Below are 22683 nucleotides of genomic sequence, written 5' to 3' on the forward strand. Positions count from 1 at the left end.
TATGGCCCAATGAGGCCCAATACGAATTCCCGTAACTCTCTGGTACTCCGAAAAATACCCGAATCACTCGGAACCTTTCCGAACTCCGAATATAGTCGTCCAATATATCGATCTTTACGTCTCGACCATTTCGAGACTCCTCGTCATGTCCCCGATCTCATCCGGGACTCCGAACTCCTTCGGTACATCAAAACTCATAAACTCATAATAAAACTGTCATCGTAACGTTAAACGTGCAGACCCTACGGGTTCGAGAACTATGTAGACATGACCTAGAACTATTCTCGGTCAATAACCAATAGTGGAACCTGGATGTTCATATTGGTTCCTACATATTCTACGAAGATCTTTATCGGTCAAACCGCATAACAATATACGTTGTTCCCTTTGTCATCGGTATGTTACTTGCCCGAGATTCGATCGTCGGTATCCTATACCTAGTTAAATCTCGTTACCAGCAAGTCTCTTTACTCGTTCCGTAATACATCATTCTGTAACTAACTCATTAGTTACAATGCTTGCAAGGCTTAAGTGATGTGTATTACCGAGAGGGCCCAGAGATACCTCTCCAACAATCGGAGTGACAAAACCTAATCTCAAAATATGCCGACCCAACATGTACCTTCGGAGACACCTGTAGAGCACCTTTATAATCACCCGGTTACGTTGTGACGTTTGGTAGCACACAAAGTGTTCCTCTGGTAAACGGGAGTTGCATAATCTCATAGTCACAGGAACATGTATAAGTCATGAAGAAAGCAGTAGCAACATACTAAACGATCGTGTGCTAAGCTAACGGAATGGGTCAAGTCAATCACATCATTCTCCTAATGATGTGATCCCGTTAATCAAATGACAACTCTTTTGTCCATGGCTAGGAAACTTAACCATCTTTGATTCACGAGCTAGTCAAGTAGAGGCATACTAGTGACACTATGTTTGTCTATGTATTCACACATGTATTATGTTTCTGGTTAATACAATTCTAGCATGAATAATAAACATTTATCATGAAATAAGGAAATAAATAATAACTTTATTATTGCCTCTAGGGCATATTTCCTTCAGTCTCCCACTTGCACTAGAGTCAATAATCTAGTTCACATCACCATGTGATTTAACACCAATATTCACATCTGTATGTGCTTAATACCCATAGTTCACATCGTCATGTGATCAACGCCCAAAGTGTTTACTAGAGTCAATAATCTAGTTCACATGGCTATGTGATTAACACTCAAAGAGTACTAAGGTATGATCATGTTTTGCTCATGAGAGAAGTTTAGTCAACGGGTCTGTCACATTCAGAGCCGTATGTATTTTGCAAATATTCTATGTCCACGGAGCTACTCTAGCTAATTTCTCCCACTTTCAATATGTATCCAGATTGAGACTTAGAGTCATCTGGATTGGTGTAAAAACTTGCACCGATGTAACTCTTTACGATGGGATCTTTCATCACCTCCATAATCGAGAAAAATCTCCTTAGTCCTTACTAAGATCAAAATTATATTCCTTTGCCAAAATCAGAGCAAGGTATACAATAGGTCTAGTACACATCATAGCATACTTTATAGAACCTATGACTAAGGCATAGGGAATGACTGTTCATTCTTTTCTATTTTATGCCATGGTCGGGTTTTGAGTCTTACTCAACTTCACACCTTGCAACACAGGCAAGAACTCTTTCTTTGACTGTTCCATTTTGAACTACTTCAAAATCTTGTCAAGGTATGTACTCATTGAAAAATCTTATCAAGCGTCTTGATCTATCTCTATAGATCTTGATGCTCAATGTGTAAGCAGCTTCACCAAGGTCTTTCTTTGAAAAACTCCTTTCAAACACTCCTTTATGCTTTCCAGAAAAATTCTACATTATTTCCGATCAACAATATGTCATTCACATATACTTATCAGAAATGTTGTAGTGCTCCCACTCACTTTCTTGTAAATACAGGCTTCACCGCAAGTCTGTATTAAAACTATATGCTTTGATCAACTTATCAAAGCGTATATTCCAACTCCGAGATGCTTGCACCAGTCCATTGATGGATCGCTAGAGCTTGCACATTTTGTTAGCACCTTTCGGATCGACAAAACCTTCCGGTTGCATCATATACAACTCTTCTTTAAAAAATCCATTAAGGAATGCAGTTTTGACATCCATTTGCCAGATTTCATAAAATGTGGCAATTGCTAACATGATTCAGACAGACTTAAGCATAGATACGAGTGAAAAACTCTCATCGTAGTCAACACCTTGAACTTGTCGAAAACCTTTTGCGACAATTCTAGCTTTGTAGATAGTAACACTATCAGCGTACGTCTTCCTCTTGAAGATCCATTTAATCTCAATGTCTCGCCGATCATTGGGCAAGTCAATCAAAGTCCATACTTTGTTTTCACACATGGATCTTATCTCAGATCTCATGGCCTCAAGCCATTTTGCGGAATCTGGGCTCACCATCGCTTCTTCATAGTTCGTAGGTTTCATCATGGTCTAGTAACATAACTTCCAGAACAGGATTACCGTACCACTCTGGTGCGGATCTTACTCTGGAAGACCTATGAGGTTCTGTAGTAACTTAATCTGAAGTTTCATGATCATCATCATTAACTTCCTCACTAATTGGTGTAGTAGTCACAGGAACAGATTTCTGTGATGAACTACTTTCAAATAAGGGAGCAGGTACAATTACCTCATCAAGTTCTACTTTCCTCCCACTCACTTCTTTCGAGAGAAACTCCTTCTCTAGAAAGGATCCATTCTTAGCAATGAATGTTTTGCCTTTGGATTTGTGATAGAAGGAGTACCCAACAGTTTCCTTTGGGTATTCTATGAAGATGCACTTCTCCGATTTGGGTTCGAGCTTATCAGGTTGAAACTTTTTCATATAAGCATCGTAACTCCAAACTTTAAGAAACGACAGCTTAGGATTACTGCTAAACCATAGTTCATACGGTGTCGTCTCAATGGATTTAGATGGTGCCATTTTAAATGTGAATGCAGCTGTCTCTAATGCACACCCCCAAAACGATAGTGGTAAAACCGATAAGAGACATCATAGATCGCACCATATCCAATAAAGTGCAGTTACGACGTTCGGACACACCATAACATTGTGGTGTTCCAGGTGGCGTGAGCTGTGAAACTATTCCACATTGTTTTAATTGAAGACCAAACTCGTAACTCAAATATTCGTCTCTGCGATCAGATCATAGAAACTTTATTTTCTTGTTACGATGATTTTTCCACTTCACTCTGAAATTCTTTGAACCTTTCAATTATTTCAGACTTATGTTTCATCAAGTAGATATACTCATATCTGCTCAATTCATCTTGTGAAGGTCAGAAAATAACGATACCCACCACGAGCATCAACACTCATTGGATCGCATACATCAGTATGTATTATTTCCAATAAGTCTGTTGCTCGCTCCACTGTTCCGGAGAATGGAGTCTTAGTCATCTTGCCCATGAGGCATGGTTCGCAAGCATCAAGTGATTCATAATCAAGTGATTCCAAAATCCCATCAGCATGGAGTTTCTTCATGCGCTTTACACCAATATGACCCAAACGGCAGTGCCACAAATAAGTTGCACTATCATTATCAACTTTGCATCTTTTGGCATCAATATTATGAATATGTGTATCACTATGATCGAGATCCAACAAACTATTTCCATTGGGTGTATGACCATCAAAGGTTTTATTCATTTAAACAGAACAACAATTATTCTCTGATTTTAAATGAATAACTGTATTGCAACAAACATGATTAAATCATATTCATGCTCAACGCAAACGCCAAATAACATTTATTTAGGTTCAACACTAATCCCAAAAGTATAGGGAGTGTGCGATGATGATCATATCAATCTTGGAACCACTTCCAACACTCATCGTCACTTCCCCTTCAACCAGTCTCTGTTTATATAACTCCTGTTTCAAGTTACTAATCTTAGCAACTGAACAAGTATCAAATACTCAGGGGCTACTATAAACACTAGTAAGGCACACATCAATAACCCGTATATCAAATATACCCTTGTTCACTTCGCCATCCTTCTTATCCACCAAATATTCAGGGCATTTCCGCTTCCAGTGACCATTTCCTTTGCAGTGTAAGCACTCAGTTTCAAGCTTTGATCCAGCTGTGAGCTTCTTCGCGGGAGTGACAACTTGCTTGTCATTCTACTTGAAGTTCCCTTTCTATCCCTTTGCCCTTTTCTTGAAACTAGTGGTCTTGTCAATCATCAACACTTGATGCTCTTTCTTGATTTCTACCTTCGTAGATTTCAACATCACCAAGAGCTCGGGAATCGTTTTCGTCATCCCTTGCATACTATAGTTCATCACAAAGTTTTACTAACTTGGTGATGGTGACTAGAGAATTCTGTCAATCACTATCTTATCTGGAAGATTAACTCCCACTCGATTCAAGCGATTGTAGTACCAGACAATCTAAGCACATGCTCACTAGTTGAGTGATTCTCCTCCATCTTTTAGCCATAGAACTTGTTGGAGACTTCATATCTCTCAACTCGGGTATTTGCTTGAAATATTAACTTTAAGTCCTGGAACATCTCATATGGTCCATGACGTTCAAAACGTCTTTGAAGTCCCGATTCTAAGCCGTTAAGCATGGTGCACTAAACTATTAAATAGTCATCATATTGAGCTAGCCAAACGTTCATAATGTCCGCATCTGCTCCTGCAATAGGTTTGTCACCTAGCGGTGCATTAAGGACATAATTCTTCTGTGCAGCAATGAGGATAAACCTCAGACCACGGATCCAATCCGCATCATTGCTACTAACATCTTTCAACACAATTTTCTCTAGGAACATATCAAAATAAACATATGAAAGCAACAATGCAAGCTATTGATCTACAACATAATTTGCAAAATACTACCAGGACTAAGTTCATGATAAATTTAAATTCAATTAATCATATTACTTAAGAACTCCCACTTAGATAGACATCCCTCTAATCCTCTAAGTGATTACATGATCCATATCAACTACACCATGTCCGATCGTCACGTGAGATGGAGTAGTTTCAACGGTGAACATCAATATGTTGATCATATCTACTATATGATTGACGCTCGACCTTTCGGTCTCCGTGTTCCGAGGTCATATCTGTATATGCTAGGCTCGTCAAGTTTAACCCGAGTATTCCGCGTGTGCAACTGTTTTGCACCCGTTGTATTTGAACGTAGAGCCTATCACACCCAATCATCACGTGGTGTCTCAGCACGAAGAACTTTCGCAACGGTGCATACTCAGGGAGAACACTTCTTGATAATTAGTGAGAGATCATCTTAAAATGCTACCGTCAATCAAAGCAAGATAAGATGCATAAAGGATAAACATCACATGCAATCAATATAAGTGATATGATATGGCCATCATCATCTTGTGCTTGTGATCTCCATCTTCGAAGCACCGTCGTGATCACCATCGTCACTGGCGCGACACCTTGATCTCCATCGTAGCATCGTTGTCGTTTAGCCCATCTATTGCTTCTACGACTATCGCTACCACTTTGTGATAAAGTAAAGCAATTATAGGGTGTTTGCATTTCATACAGTAAAGCGACAACCATATGGCTCCTGCCAGTTGCCGATAACTTCGGTTACAAAACATGATCATCTCATACAATAAAATATAGCATCACATTTTGACCATATCACATCACAACATGCCCTGCAAAAACAAGTTAGACGTCCTCTACTTTGTTGTTGCAAATTTTACATGGCTGCTACGGGCTTAGCAAGAACCGTTCTTACCTACGCATCAAAACCACAATGATAGTTTGTCAAGTTAGTGTTGTTTTAACCTTCGCAAGGACCGGGTGTAGCCACACTCGGTTCAACTAAAGTTGGAGAAACAGACACCCGCTAGTCACCTGTGTGCAAAGCACGGCGGTAAAACCAGTCTCGCGTAAGCGTACGCGTAATGTCGGTCCGGGCCGCTTCATCCAACAATACCGCCGAACCAAAGTATGACATGCTGGTAAGCAGTATGACTTGTATCGCCCACAACTCACTTGTGTTCTACTCGTGCATATAACATCAACGCATAAAACCTAGGCTCGGATGCCACTGTTGGGTAACGTAGTAATTTCAAAAATTTCCTACGCACACGCAAGATCATGGTGATGGCATAGCAACGAGAGGGCAGAGTGTTGTCCACGTACCCTCGTAGACCGTAAGCGGAAGCGCTATGACAACGCGGTTGATGTAGTCGTACGTCTTCACGATCCGACCGATCCAAGCACCGAACGTACGGCACCTCCGTGTTCAGCACACGTTCAGCTCGATGACGTTCCCCGGGCTCCAATCCAGCAAAGCGTCGGGGATGAGTTCCGTCAGCACGACGGCATGGTGACGATGATGATGTTCTACCGGCACAGGGCTTCGCCTAAACTCCGCGACGATATGACCGAGGTGAAATATGGTGGAGGGGGGCACCGCACACGGCTAAGGAACGATCCGTAGATCAACTTGTGTGTCTATGGGGTGCCCCCTGCCCCCGTATATAAAGGAGTGGAGGAGGGGAAGGGCCGGCCCTCTCTATGGCGCGCCCTAGGGGAGTCCTACTCCCACCGGGAGTAGGATTCCCCCTTTCCTAGTAGAACTAGGAACCCTTCCATGTAGTAGGAGTAGGAGAGAAGGAAAGGGAAAAGAGAAGGAGAAGGAAGGAAGGGGGCGCCCCCCTCCCTAGTCCAATTCGGACTAGTCCAAGGGGAGGGGTGCGGCCACCCTTTTGGCCCTTTCTCTCCTTTCCCGTATGGCCCAATGAGGCCCAATACGAATTCCCGTAACTCTCCGGTACTCCGAAAAATACCCGAATCACTCGGAACCTTTCCGAACTCCGAATATAGTCGTCCAATATATCGATCTATACGTCTCGACCATTTCGAGACTCCTCGTCATGTCCCCGGTCACATCCAGGACTCCGAACTCCTTCGGTACATCAAAACTCATAAACTCGTAGTAAAACTGTCATCGTAACGTTAAGCGTGCGGACCCTACGGGTTCGAGAACTATGTAGACATGACCTAGAACTATTCTCGATCAATAACCAATAGTGGAACCTGGATGTTCATATTGGTTCCTACATATTCTATGAAGATCTTTATCGGTCCAACCGCATAACAACATACGTTGTTCCCTTTGTCATCGGTATGTTACTTGCCCGAGATTCGGTATCCTATACCTAGTTCAATCTCGTTACCGGCAAGTCTCTTTACTCGTTCTGTAATACATCATTCCGTAACTAACTCATTAGTTACAATGCTTGCAAGGCTTAAGTGATGTGTATTACCGAGAGGGCCCAGAGATACCTCTCCGACAATCGGAGTGACAAAACCTAATCTCGAAATATGCCAACCCAACATGTACCTTCGGAGACACCTGTAGAGCACCTTTATAATCACCCAGTTACGTTGTGACGTTTGGTAGCACACAAAGTGTTCCTCTGGTAAACGGGAGTTGCATAATCTCATAGTCACAGGAACATGTATAAGTCATGAAGAAAGCAGTAGCAACATACTAAACGATCGTGTGCTAAGCTAACGGAATGGGTCAAGTCAATCACATCATTCTCCTAATGATGTGATCCCGTTAATCAAATGACAACTCTTTTGTCCATGGCTAGGAAACTTAACCATCTTTGATTCACGAGCTAGTCAAGTAGAGGCATACTAGTGACACTATGTTTGTCTATGTATTCACACATGTATTATGTTTCCGGTTAATACAATTCTAGCATGAATAATAAACATTTATCATGAAATAAGGAAATAAATAATAACTTTATTATTGCCTCTAGGGCATATTTCCTTCAAAGGCGTACCCTACAATACCCGCCTCCTGCAGTTTTCTTCTCAAAGGTCCATGGTTTACCTTGATAACCGATATCAGCCAGAGCACACACGTCCATGGCTTCCCCGAAAGCTTGTATTTGTGCATGTCTTTGCTGCCCAGTACCTACATGCTCGTGTGGGTGAAGGACTTCATTAAAATCACCGAGACATAACCACGGTAGCTCATTTACTGACACGAGCGACTTAAGAAAATCCCACGTTCTGTATCTCTCCCCAACTTGTGCTTCACCATACACACACGTGAGCCTCCACTCGCCCTGATCTGAGCTAGAAACTGTTGCATCAACATGGTACTCACAGTAACCAAAAACATCAAGATTTATTCCATCATTCCAAAACAATCCAATTTCGCCACTGCGGCCTGAACTACCAACAGCATACAAATGATTAAAACCTAAAGTACCAGCAAGATTTTCGACACGTGCCTTAGATACTTGTGTTTCTACGATACATAGCACTGTCGGGGCAAATTGCATCGCTAGTTCGCGAAGCTCTCGAATTGTCGCAGCTTTGCCCGCACCGCGACAATTCCAACATATGATACTCATTGTGCCCGGCGATCCTCCACACGGGAGGTCGCCGATTTTGCGTCTTGTGGTTTCTCTTGAGTAGCGTTCTTCTTCATGCCATTCTTGTCAAAACTAACCCGGGTTCTCTTTGGGTCCTGCTTCGAGGATGGACTTGCAGGCACTTCAGGAGGAGACAAAGCTAGTGCATTTGATGTTGCAAGGGGGGGAGCAGACTTGGCTACTCCATCCGATCCAGCCAAACGCTTCCTGTTATCTTCCACCTCTACCATGACCGCATCAGGATCATTTTCTCCTGGCAGCTCTGGGTCTACAGCACCCGTGTTGCCATGCTCAGGTCCCCGTCCAGATGAGCGCCCACCACGACGACCGCCACGGCGTCCTCGTCCACGGCCAGCCCCTGGACCTGCACCAACACGCATATTCCAGTCCGCTCTGAGATCTTTAAAGTGCAGCGTAGATGGGGGGTGGATTCCATTTCCATGCTCCTTGTAGACATGTCTAAGATGCCCACATACTGCACACCAGTTCGGCAGGCGTTCAGACTTCACACGATAAATCTGTCGCTTTCCATCACGGACCATGGTGACCGCGTTTTTTAGAGGCTTGTGCACATTGATCTTGACCCAGACCCGATAAAAATTCCCGGCAAAGTCTTGTGTCATGGTTTCCGTGAACAGGACTTCCCCAACTCTTGCCGCTAGGGGCTGAACCAGATGTGCGTAGAGATCAGGCACATCATGGATCTGAATCCAAATATTGAGAGTGTCAAGGTTGACCTCGGTTGGCTTCGTGATTCCATCATATGGGGTAATGATGACCGCATGACCTCTGAAGTTCCATGGCCCTTCCTGCATCACCCGTTCCCAATCACCAAGGCATTGGAAACGCAGGGTATAGAGGTTATCCTCGAGGGGACAAAACTTGACGTCGTGAGCCAGATCCCAGGCCGCCCTCATGTTCTTGAAGAACCAGTATTGGCTCTAAGGCTTGTCGATATGAACCCTAGCCACCGCTGTCCATCTAGTTGCCTCTGGAGGCGCTTCCTTCTCATCGAAGACGACATCGTCGACGTCCTCCTCACGGAGACCCAACTCAGCCATCATCTTCTCTACCTCAGACGCGGAGGACGAACCAGACGCTTCCGTCGATCCCATCTCCGCAAAAACCAGAACCCTATCCCGAGGTAAACACGATCGGACTTCTGAAACTAGCCCTAACTCTCCTACACCACCAGGGGATCAATCAAGGCCGGGTAGTGATGCAGGATCACCCCGTAGTCGGCCCGAATCGAAAGCTTGGGGCGATGGGAGGAGGGAAGGTGAAGGCCTCGACGGTGGCGAAAATATCGCCGCCGGGAGAAAAGAAACCCTAGCTTTCGCAGGAAAAAGTCTAGAGCGTCCCTATGTCTAGCTTATAGCGAGACCTAGGGAACCCTCAAGTGAAGGGGAGCCTCAGATGGGCTGGCCCAGGCGCACGCGAGGCCATAGCCTCATTTTTTCACGTTTTCTATTTTCATTTTCCCCTTTAACTTTTTATTTTTTAAATAAAGCAACTAAAAAATATTAACCAACAACAACAACAACAACAACAACAACAAAGCCTTTAGTCCCAAGCAAGTTGGGGTAGGCTAGAGGTGAAACCCATAAGATCTCGCAACCAACTCATGGCTCTGGCACATGGATAGCAAGCTTCCATGCACCCTTGTCCATAGCTAGCTCTTTGTCGATACTCCAATCCTTCAGGTCTCTCTTAACGGACTCCTCCCATGTCAAAATCGGTCGACCCCGCCCTCTCTTGACATTCTCCGCACGCTTAGGCCGTCCGCTATGCACTGGAGCTTCTGGAGGCCTGCGCTGAATATGCCCAAACCATCTCAAACGATGTTGGACAAGCTTCTCCTCAATTGGTGCTACCCCAACTCTATCTCGTATATCATCATTCCGGACTCGATCCTTCCTCGTGTGGCCACACATCCATCTCAACATACGCATCTCCGCCACACCTAACTGTTGAACATGTCGCCTTTTAGTCGGCCAACACTCCGCGCCATACAACATTGCGGGTCGAGCCTCCGTCCTGTAGAACTTGCCTTTTAGCTTTTGTGGCACTCTCTTGTCACAGAGAATGCTAGAAGCTTGGCGCCACTTCATCCATCTGGCTTTGATTCGATGGTTCACATCTTCATCAATACCCCCATCCTCCTGCAACATTGACCCCAAATACCGAAAGGTGTCCTTCCGAGGTACCACCTGGCCATCAAGGCTAACCTCCTCCTCCTCACAGCTAGTAGTACTGAAACCGCACATCATGTACTCGGTTTTAGTTCTACTAAGCCTAAACCCTTTCGATTCCAAGGTTTGTCTCCATAACTCTAACTAAAAAATATTAACCAAGCATTTAAAAAAATTAAATGTGTATAGAGAAAATGTTTATCAAGTATACAAAAAATGTATGCAAAAACAATATAAATATGTATGAACAAATTTGATCATGTATTTAAATCTAGTATTTTAAAAAAAGTATTAGAAAAATCTTAATAAAGCATTTTAAAAATGTTAAATGTGTATACAAAAAATGTTTAGCATGTATTAAAAAATGGTAAAAAAAATTATCATGTATTTTATAAAAATAATCAAACATTTAGAAAAATAACAAATATTTTGAAATGTTAATCAAGGATTTGAGAAATGCTAAACGTGTATAGAAAAAATGTAGACCATGTATTAAAAAATGTTAATCTTGTATTTATAAATTTAATCAATCATTTAGAAAAATACTTTAAATGTATAGAAAAAACATTGACCATGTATCCAGAAAATGTTAATCTTGTATTAGAAAAATGTAATCGAGCATTTGAAAAATGTTAAAAAATGTGTATAGAAAATATGTAAGCATGTATTTAAAAATCTTAAACTTGTATTGAATCATGTTAATCATGTATTAGATATATACCGAAAATGTATGTAAAATAACAATGAGAACCCGAGGAAAAACAAATGAAAACGAGAAAGAAACAAAGAAACCAAAAAAAAGGAAACGCAAGAAAAAAAATTGAAAACCAAGAAAGAAACAAAGAGAACCGGAGGAAAACAAAGAAAAGGAGAAAAAAACTAGTAAAAATAAGAAACAAAGAAAAAACGGTGACAAACAAGGAAAACAATTTTTTTTTAAAGGACAAGGCAGTGGTAAGCCGACTCTTTTCCTTCAAGTTGGTCGCGCCCTACTGGCGTAACACGAACTTGACGATGACTTGATGGCTAGCAGTGCTACGCTGGAATGAGGAGATCCTGGGATCAAACCGTGCTCGTAAATCAGACACGAGTTCAGGTCGGGTTGCGTTCGGAGTACATAAGTAGTTTTTTTTTCTAAAATGATTTAAATCTATTATGTAAATTCAGCGGAAGTACAAAGCAACACAAACATAATAAAACATTACATTAAGATTCCAGGACCGCAAACAACCACTACCGCCATGGAAAAAAAAGATTCGGAAGACAAAGTTTATCCTAACCACGTTCGTCCTTGGTTGTTGGTCTCATTGCGCGCTAAACAACCTGGACAACAGAAAAGCAAAGCAGTGTGCTTCCGCTCCGCAGCAAGAAGACAAGTTGTCACTTCTCGGAGGCCGTCACTCAAGCAAGCAAACTGCAAAGCTTCTTCGTTTGGTTTATCCCGTACGCGCGAACGCATGTGCCGCACTGCGTTTGCGGTGGAGAGCGCAGGCATGCACAAACCAACAAACGAAACAGTGCAGTTGCAGTATACTCTATCTATCTACACAATCAACGCGGGCCTCCTCCTTCGCCGCGAGCCCCGTTCCGTCTTCACGTGGATTTTGCAACGGACGCTTCCCCTCTGACAGCTGGGCCCTCCCTGGGAGCTCGCTGTTTCCGCTCGCCCTTTCAAAACGTGGGGCTCGCCCGTCCACCTCACTGGCGGCACCGACAGGCGGGGCCGGCGCAGGGTAGGACCAGGCTGTCAGCTGGTGAGGAGCCTGCCGTTCGTTGTGCCGCAGCTGGAGACCGAGCGGGGGAACGGAACGGCTGCCGCCCTCGTGCGCTGCTCGCGTGCTCGCCCGCAAACCGCAGACCCAACACGCCAGCCGCCAGGGGGCCGTTCGTACGTACCCACCCCTCGTGTAAAGCCGCCGCCGTCGTCGCCGTCCCCCGCTCGCGGCCATTTCCTCGGCCTGACCCCGTGCGTTTACCCCACACAGAGCACACTCCAGTCCAGTCCAGCCCACTGCCGCGCTACTCCCCACTCCCACTGCCACCACCTCCGCCTGCGCCGCGCTCTGGGCGGACCAACCCGCGCATCGTATCACGATCACCCACCCCGATCCCGGCCGCCGCCATGTCGTCGGCGGTCGCGTCCGCCGCGTCCTTCCTCGCGCTCGCGTCCGCCTCCCCCGGGAGATCACGGAGGAGGACGAGGGTGAGCGCGTCGCCACCCCACACCGGGGCTGGCAGGTTGCACTGGCCGCCGTCGCCGCCGCAGCGCACGGCTCGCGACGGAGCAGTGGCCGCGCGCGCCGCCGGGAAGAAGGACGCGGGGATCGACGACGCCGCGCCCGCGAGGCAGCCCCGCGCACTCCGCGGTGGCGCCGCCACCAAGGTAGTTAGTTATGACCAAGTTATGACGCGTGCGCGCGCCTTGAGATCATCGTCGTCTCGCTGACAAATTGTTTATACAAAACGCACGCGCGCGCGTGTGTGCAGGTTGCGGAGCGGAGGGATCCCGTCAAGACGCTCGATCGCGACGCCGCGGAAGGTGGCGCGCCGTCCCCGCCGGCACCGAGGCAGGAGGACGCCCGTCTGCCGAGCATGAACGGCATGCCGGTGAACGGTGAAAACAAATCTACCGGCGGCGGCGGCGCGACTAAAGACAGCGGGCTGCCCGCACCCGCACGCGCGCCCCAGCCGTCGAGCCAGAACAGAGTACCGGTGAATGGTGAAAACAAAGCTAACGTCGCCTCGCCGCCGACGAGCATAGCCGAGGTCGCGGCTCCGGATCCCGCAGCTACCATTTCCATCAGTGACAAGGCGCCAGAGTCCGTTGTCCCAGCCGAGAAGGCGCCGCCGTCGTCCGGCTCAAATTTCGTGCCCTCGGCTTCTGCTCCCGGGTCTGACACTGTCAGCGACGTGGAACTTGAACTGAAGAAGGGTGCGGTCATTGTCAAAGAAGCTCCAAACCCAAAGGCTCTTTCGCCGCCTGCAGCACCCGCTGTACAACAAGACCTTTGGGACTTCAAGAAATACATTGGTTTCGAGGAGCCCGTGGAGGCCAAGGATGATGGCCGGGCTGTTGCAGATGATGCGGGCTCCTTCGAACACCACCAGAATCACGATTCCGGGCCTTTGGCAGGGGAGAACGTCATGAACGTGGTCGTCGTGGCTGCTGAATGTTCTCCCTGGTGCAAAACAGGCATGGACATTACCTCTTCAGTGTCTTTTTTCTCTCTGTTCATAAAACCTGGCTTGAATTACTCATAAGAACAAACGTTGTGTTGCATAGGTGGTCTTGGAGATGTTGCCGGTGCTTTGCCCAAGGCTTTGGCGAAGAGAGGACATCGTGTTATGGTACCACATGCTTTCATTTAACTCTGTTGAATCCATATGTTCGAATAATATCAGTGAGCAGTATAATGTTATTAAGTGCAAGACATGAAAGTGTTCTTCTGTTATAGAGTATTTCATAGCCAACCCTGGAGGTTAGGTTGTTGGGGCCTACTGGGTGTGGGAGGGGGTTTGAAAAAAGTGTTGGTTAGCAGTCGGATTTCACAAAGAACGCTGATAACCACGCCATCAGTGAAGGGAATGAATGTCGGGTACCCGATCGACCGTTTTGCCCGACGTCAGGTTTACCCGCCCTGTAGGTCCGAATAAGTAGTTCCTATCCTCAGTTAAGTACCAAATATCGGCAGCGCCCGTGTGTGTATTTATAGTACTGGATGATCAATTTATCAACATTTTCAGTTAATGGTTGCTATCATATTCACTGTAATTGTTAGTAAACAGTGGATGTTTGTAATGTAGATGATGGCTAAATGTATGTTGTCAAGCTTTCATTTCAATGCAATTTTTATTGGGAGCTAGTTTTGGGGTTCGGTTAGAGCCACCAAAACCCCAGAATTTCTGGGAGTTGGCTTGTGAGAGAGGGTTTTGGCGAGTTGACTTTCGGGATTCAGTTAGAGACGCTCTTACTAGTTCCAGTAAAGAAGTAAACTATTTTCTGCAGACATCCCAATTATTCTGTAGAAATTAGAAGTAGAAAATAGTTATGGTATCATATAACCATATATTATTCAAAATCTAGAATCATGGACTTGGCTAGACTTTGATGATCTGAAATTTTAAATTTGATGATAATTGAGAAATGATCCTTTCTATCTTAGGTTGTGGTACCAAGGTATGGGGACTATGAGGAAGCCTACGATGTCGGAGTCCGAAAATACTACAAGGCTGCTGGACAGGTAAGCGAAAATGCAATCAAAGGGGAGCTGAAATTTCAATGCTTACTATCATAATAAATCAATTTTAAGTGTTTTTTTTTGTCCTGCAGGATATGGAAGTGAATTATTTCCATGCTTATATCGATGGAGTTGATTTTGTGTTCATTGACGCTCCTCTCTTCCGACACCGCCAGGAAGACATTTATGGGGGCAGCAGACAGGTTAATCTTCTATATGTTGGTGTTTGATTGCACTGATAAACTGAGAACAAGCCAAGGCCTACTGACCGGCATATGATTACACATTTTATTTTTTCAGGAAATTATGAAGCGCATGATTTTGTTCTGCAAGGCCGCTGTCGAGGTATCCTCTCCAACTCAATTGACAACCTATTACAACTATACAATTATGTGTATGCATGTATTTCAACAGATACGTAATCTCTTGTGAAGTGCATATATACTAACAACATTTCAATACCTTACATGCACATTTGGTCAAGCGTTATGATTTAACTTCTAATAATCTATTGCACTGATGAACAATTATCTTGATGATCCTTGGTACTTCATCGTTATGTTTCCATGTTCTCTTCACCGATTGATTTGGAAATAGCATTTCCACCTGCCACAAACAATAATATACACTCCTACTTTCATCCAATGTAGATATTTTCGCACTTGGCATATCATCCCATTAAATATTATTGGTCCATCATTTTTATTCCTCTATAATTTGCAGGTTCCATGGCACGTTCCATGCGGCGGTGTCCCTTATGGGGATGGAAATCTGGTGTTTATTGCAAATGATTGGCACACGGCACTCCTGCCTGTCTATCTGAAAGCATATTACAGGGACCATGGTTTGATGCAGTACACTCGGTCCATTATGGTGATACATAACATCGCTCACCAGGTTCCTTTTCTCCAAATCTTGATTTTTCTCTAGTCTCTACTATTTACTCCACATTGTTTGAGGAAACTAAACGGGTTGCAAAATTATGATGGCTTATGAAAGTTATAGTCTTATATAGGTAAATGCACCAGTGGTGCTTGCACTTGTCACGCGTGTTCACTTTGGTGCTTACAGTTGTAGACAATAAAAAACTAGTGCAAAAACTTGGCTGTTGTGTGCAATACGGTGCATTTTCCGTATGTAGGAGTCAAATATTGCCTGTGTGGCATTGTATTCCCGTCTATAGCTGTTAGACCATGCCTACGTCGCCATTGGGCCCACACACCCTCTATTACATGTGGGCCCCACTTGTCAGCCTATGACATAAATAAATGGAAATTTATAATGAAAATGATGGCCTGGGGTCTTGAAAATGGGCCGTCGCAGGTATGCTGGTAGCCAGCATGCCCTAATCATTAATCCCCCTATGCACTTCATGTCTTGTGTATGTGTGTGTGGGAAAGGGGGGGGGTATGTATGCTTATGCTTATATCCTTTGCTCCAAGGCTGCCATCCTCAACAAGCCCACCTCCAGCTTCAACACGGCCAGCGCCTTCATGATGGCCCAGGTGCTCCGCACCATCGATCGAAGCGGCAACGTCGTCGTCACGACCATCCACCAACCCAACGCACAAAATCCTCAGGCTCCGTTCGGTACGGAGGAAGAGAAAATGCAGGAAAAAACAACTTCATGGGAACAAGGTTTGGTGAACAGTAAAAACATGTGGAATCTGAAAATGTAGGTACCAGAAAAACCGGCCTGTTCGGTTTGCAGGAAAAAGCATACTTGCAGCAGCACTGTTTGGCCCTTTCCAGTGTAAGGCTAACCATAGTGGGAGTAACATAACTAATATTATGTACTTGGAACTCACAAACATGCTTATGTGGCAGGCAATTAAAGAAGAGAGAGAGAGTCATAGTAACATAGTTAGATACCGTATCATAATAAATATTATGTTACTATGTGTCATGCATGACAATAAATGAGACCATCTGTGATACTACGTTATGATATTATGCACTATAGATGTAGTATCATACACTAGTATCATATGCATGATACTAGTGTATGTTACTCCCCACTATGACCAGCCTAACGAGGGGATGGGCATCAGTAGTGATTACCAGTTTTTATTATTTTTTATTCGGCTGGACGCCCTACTCTTGTGGTGCGTAGCGGAAAAAGGCAGTGCTAGCTTCGGGACTCCGCGAGCACATGAGGTTCTACCGGATTTTAGATTTCCTATAAAAAGTACAGGCTCACGCAACTTTTCAATGGAACAGACCATCAAGATTCCTTTGAACCGAACGCACTGCATGCAAGAATTCCAATGAAAAACGAGCCGTCAAATGTTCCTGCGAATTTCCTCTATACCGAACAGACCCTCAACATCCTCAAATAGTGAGCATGCCCCTCTTGTCCTTTCCCCCTCGTACCCAAACGCCATTTGGCGCTCTTGGTGTTGGATCATTTGCCTCGGGCATTTGCCAATTTGGCGCCGAACCATATTAAAGCTATGACTACTTGGTGTTGGATCAGGGACGCAAAGAATCCCATAAATATTGCAACGTTCATTCAAATTCTTAACATTTGCGAGGCGCTTCATGATTTCCATCTCCGTCAGGTCTGAGACATTTGGTCGTGTACACTAAATTTCTCAGGTCACTTCTCGTCTAAATCCGCATATGTAGCTCACTTCAATGACTTGCCTTTGGTCTAGCTAACGCCATTTGGCGCTCTTGGGCCCCCTTGCTTAGCAAATTTTTCATATGGCTCGCACTGCGCAAGAGGATTTAGATCACGGGCAGACGCGCTAGACGAGGTCTTCCGCACAATGAACATTGCGTTCTTTGCTCTGCTCTTCCCGGAGACACTTGTGATCTTATTACGAGTTGTGCCATTTCAAACATCTGTCTCTCCATGGTCGCTCCAGCCATAGATGCCTTGTTCTCTGAATGGTGGGTTTCAGCTAGGAACAGGGTGCCACCTTCGACAAGAAGTTGCATAGTTTGGTCGTCTTGACTGCTTGGTCGATTTGGAAGGAACGCAACATAAGAGTCTTTGAAGGCAAAGCTAATTTCTTTGATCAAGTTATTAGCCAGATCAAATGTGATGTATTCTACTGGTACAAGGCCGGGGCTATTTGCTTTGAGTCACTTTTTAGCTAAGGCCGCTTGGGCTAAGCGCTTGGGGTCGTTTTTGCTCAACTGTAGCCTGAACTTTCTGGACTTTGTAATTTTTTTTATCCTCTATAATGATCACATACAGCTCTCCTGCATGGTTCGAAAAGGAAAAATGTGAACATGTGTGGCAAGTTTAAGCACAACCCGTGCATTTACCTCAAAGTTATACAACACTGACATGCTGAATTACATTTTTTTTGAGGATCTGACATGCCGAATTACATGCTTTGGACAGTTATTCATTTCTTCGGTACACCATTGGCTAATTATTTCTCTTGACAGTTGCTGAATTAGTACATGCTTTGGTCGCAGTTATTCCTTTGTTCGGTACTCTGTTGGGCTAATTATTTCTCTTGATTGATGTTGCATGCAGGGCCGTGGCCCAGTAGATGAGTTCCCGTTCACCGAGTTGCCTGAGCACTACCTGGAACACTTCAGACTGTACGACCCCGTGGGTGGTGAACACGCCAACTACTTCGCCGCCGGCCTGAAGATGGCGGACCAGGTTGTCGTCGTGAGCCCGGGGTACCTGTGGGAGCTGAAGACGGTGGAGGGCGGCTGGGGGCTTCACGACATCATACGGCAGAACGACTGGAAGACCCGCGGCATCGTGAACGGCATCGACAACATGGAGTGGAACCCCGAGGTGGACGTCCACCTCAAGTCGGACGGCTACACCAACTTCTCCCTGGGGACGCTGGACTCCGGCAAGCGGCAGTGCAAGGAGGCCCTGCAGCGGGAGCTGGGCCTGCAGGTCCGCGGCGACGTGCCGCTGCTCGGCTTCATCGGGCGCCTGGACGGGCAGAAGGGCGTGGAGATCATCGCGGACGCGATGCCCTGGATCGTGAGCCAGGACGTGCAGCTGGTCATGCTGGGCACCGGGCGCCACGACCTGGAGGGCATGCTGCGGCACTTCGAGCGGGAGCACCACGACAAGGTGCGCGGGTGGGTGGGGTTCTCCGTGCGGCTGGCGCACCGGATCACGGCCGGCGCCGACGCGCTCCTCATGCCCTCCCGGTTCGAGCCGTGCGGACTGAACCAGCTCTACGCCATGGCCTACGGCACCGTCCCCGTCGTGCATGCCGTCGGCGGCCTGAGGGACACCGTGCCGCCGTTCGACCCCTTCAACCACTCCGGGCTCGGGTGGACGTTCGACCGCGCAGAGGCGCAGAAGCTGATCGAGGCGCTCGGGCACTGCCTCCGCACCTACCGGGACTACAAGGAGAGCTGGAGGGGGCTCCAGGAGCGCGGCATGTCGCAGGACTTCAGCTGGGAGCATGCCGCCAAGCTCTACGAGGACGTCCTCGTCAAGGCCAAGTACCAGTGGTGAACGCTAGCTGCTAGCCGGTCCAGCCCCGCATGCGTGCATGACAGGATGGAATTGCGCATTGCGCACGCAGGAATGTGCCATGGAGCGCCGGCATCCGCGAAGTACAGTGACATGAGGTGTGTGTGGTTGAGACGCTGATTCCGATCTGGTCCGTAGCAGAGTAGAGCGGAGGTAGGGAAGCGCTCCTTGTTACAGGTATATGGGAATGTTGTTAACTTGGTATTGTAATTTGTTATGTTGTGTGCATTATTACAAAGGGCAACGATCTGCGCCGGCGCACCGGCCCAACTATTGGGCCGGTCGCACAGTAGCCGTTGGATCCGACCGCCTGGGCCGTTGGATCCCACCGAAGAAAACGATTCCCCCTTACCTTCTTCTTTCTTGTGCGAGGGAGAAAAAGAAATCTGCAGGTCAGCCTCCTCGTGCGCGCCCCTTGGCCGCCTCGTGCGCGCCCTTGGCCGCCCCGTCGCAGCTCGCCGGGCCTGCTCGACCGCCCCATCGACCTCGCCGGGCCTGCTCGACGTCGCAGCTCACGGTGGCCGGTTGATGTCGCAGATCGCCGAGGCCACCACACCCGCAGCTCGCCGGATGCAGCTCCGCCTTGCATCTCGACGTGTGTCACAACCCCGGATTGCAGCACCACCGGATGAGGGTTCTAGCGTCGCCACCGGCCTGCTGGCGTAGCTCGCCATGCGCCCATCACAGCACCGCCACACAGCGCCGTCGTCGCCGGTCGCCATTGTTATCTAGTTGTTTTTAGTTTGAAGCTTTTTTAGAAGCGGGTTGTAGCTATTCTCGACGCCAGTTGCAGCTTTTTTTGGCTGCACGGTGGCCGACCTCCAGCTACCCCGTATCCAGTTGAAGCTTTTTTCAAAATCGGATGTAGCTTTTTTGATTGCCGGACGTAGCATTTTTCAGTATGGTTGCAGCTATGACGCACGTCCGTCAAAGCCTATTCTTTCTCTGGTTCCAGCAAAAAATGCCATCGGTCGTAGCATTTTGGGTTGACGGTTGTAGCTCCGATGTGCACCGGTTGTAACACCTGCTTCTCTCTTGTCCCTGCAAGAAAGAATGACGCATGTAGCAATTTCCGTTGCTGCTTGTAGCTTCGTCGAGTGCCGTTAACAGCTTTTTCGTAGATGGTTGAAGCATCCCCGTGCAGCACGTCGGCGCCTGCAGGCTCCGGTCCCAGTTCGTGCTTGTAGCATCATCATCCCCGATGTTGTGGGTTGCAGCTCCTTATCGAAAAAGATGTTGTCGCCGGATGCAGCAAAAAAAATTGCTGGTCCCAGCTCTCTCTCCGGCCGGTTCCAGCAAAACAGTGCTGGTTCCAGCTCCGATGACGGTCGGTTGTAGCAAAAAATGTGGCCGGTTGAAACTTTTCTGAAGCCGGTTGAAGCTATTAACGATGCCGGTTGTATCATCTGCACAGGCTTGTTCCAGCCACGGGGTGTTCGTTGTCTCCAGCGCCGGCAAGTGTTGATTGCAGCACGCTCGCGTCTGGGGCTCTTCGTCTCCGGCACCAATGGGGACCAGATGCAGGACCCGCCGACCCCTGTGCATGTCGTCTCCAGCGCCACAAGTCGCCGGCCGTGGGGTGCACGACGACCTCACCGGCGAGATTGGGCTGCGGAGGGGTAGGGGCCGATGCGGGGGTAGACGCGGGGGGGGGGGGGTAGACGGCGGCCTCGCCGGCGTGACGGGGATTGCAGCAGCAGGAACGGGGGAGATGCATGTGTCGCTGGGAAAAAAAATGAATGGACAGGGAGAAGGATAAGGTCGGGCTGGCTCATCTCGTGTGGGACCCCCGCGAAGTGGGAGCGCGTGTGAGCGGGCGACCGGCCGAAGGTTCGGCCGGCGCACCGTCTCCAAACGTTTCCCTTATTACAATGTTGTTACTTATTCTTGTTGGTCGGAGGCCAAGAGCGAAAGCTAGCTCACGTGTCTCAAGGATGCACGTGACATGGTTGGTTTAGTGGTGCAGTGCAAACGGCACGAATGGGAAGTGAATTCGTCCCTGCTTAAATTAACACTTTCAGTAATAATCAGTTAAAACAATTAAACAATAGCACTACCAGTTGAAGTAAACAAGAAAACCAAAATCACACCCAGCATGGATTCATATGTGCGTGCGTTACATTAATCATCCGTTCGTTATTATCATGAACACCAAGCACAGGCTCAGAGCCGCTGGTTTCCCTCTTTTGATTTGTTCGCCAATTTGCGATTGATGTCTCTTGTTGAGGGCTCTAACTTTTTTCTTTCTAGTCAGTCCGCTAACATTACAATTTTCTTTTTGCAATTTATTAAGTTTATTCTTTCACTTGATTAGTAGTTTGTGATGACAATGTATTGAGAGGTATTAGATAAACAGTGGTGTGAATTACAGGTCAAAGTTCTGAAAGTTTTCTTAGAAGTTATATCATTTGGACCCAAGTTGTTCAATCAAAATATTGTGCATGTGTTCTTTATGTAAAACTACGTAGGTGTATATGTCTATCCAGGATTTCAGACTGAGCAAATTGGATTGGACTAAATTCAACCTTTTATTCTTAATTGGCTTTTTGCAAAAAAAAGACCTCAGGATTATATTATCACCAAACAGTGGTACAAATCACCCCCACAAAACAAGAAATAGCAACCAGGTCCCTAGGGAACCGGCCCACCCCTGCATCCATCGCGGGCTGCCGGCATGCCGTCGCTCCCGTGCAGCGACGTAACCTTGGATTCTGCAACTGGATTGGTCGCGGACGGGAAGTCAACAACCTCGGCCCGAGAGGACCAGCACGCTGGAAGGAGTGGAAGGCAGGCCTTCGCTACACAGCGCTGGTGACGACACACCTCCGAGATCCACTTGAACAGCCGATGAGATCCATCGGCACCAGCCGCCACCATCATTTATTCTTTTTTTTGCGGGAACACCACCATTTATTCTTAATTTAACTAGATTAATCACACATGTGAATACGATGCTGCCAAAGGGAGCGACTAGGATAAGATGTGCACTAGGAAGCAGGCTGGTGGGTTTCGTGACTTTGAAGTGTTTAACCAAGCTCTCCTAGCTAAGTAGGTTTGGAGGATTCTGATGACCCCCACGTCCTTGTGTGCGAGAGTGTTGAAGGCGCGGTATTTCTAGGATACGGATATCATGGCTGCACCATGCCTACGTGGAGAAGTCTGATGCATGGAAGGGATCTTCTAGCTCAGGGTCTTATATGATGAATTGGTGATGGGTCAAGAATTAATGTGATGCATGATCACTGGATTCCAAGGGCTGGTAGTATGGTTCCACTGGGCAAATAGTCGTTTTGGAGGACGACTCTCTCGGGTCTC

The 22683-nt window shown here is 46.7% G+C and overlaps 1 protein-coding gene across 1 annotated transcript; it reads left to right on the plus strand.

Moving 5' to 3' along the window:
• The first annotated feature begins 12551 nt into the window (after positions 1 to 12551).
• Positions 12552 to 19599, plus strand: LOC123159571 (soluble starch synthase 2-3, chloroplastic/amyloplastic). Its single transcript, XM_044577397.1, has 8 exons — positions 12552 to 13045; positions 13150 to 13855; positions 13946 to 14010; positions 14826 to 14903; positions 14993 to 15103; positions 15201 to 15245; positions 15624 to 15797; positions 18394 to 19599. The coding sequence occupies exons 1-8, from the start codon at positions 12785 to 12787 to the stop codon at positions 19348 to 19350; spliced, it is 2397 nt and encodes a 798-aa protein (XP_044433332.1). The 5' UTR covers positions 12552 to 12784; the 3' UTR covers positions 19351 to 19599.
• Positions 19600 to 22683: the final 3084 nt, after the last annotated feature.

The sequence above is a fragment of the Triticum aestivum genome, chromosome 7B, assembly GCF_018294505.1.
Source record: "Triticum aestivum cultivar Chinese Spring chromosome 7B, IWGSC CS RefSeq v2.1, whole genome shotgun sequence".
NCBI classification, from domain to species: Eukaryota; Viridiplantae; Streptophyta; class Magnoliopsida; order Poales; family Poaceae; genus Triticum; species Triticum aestivum.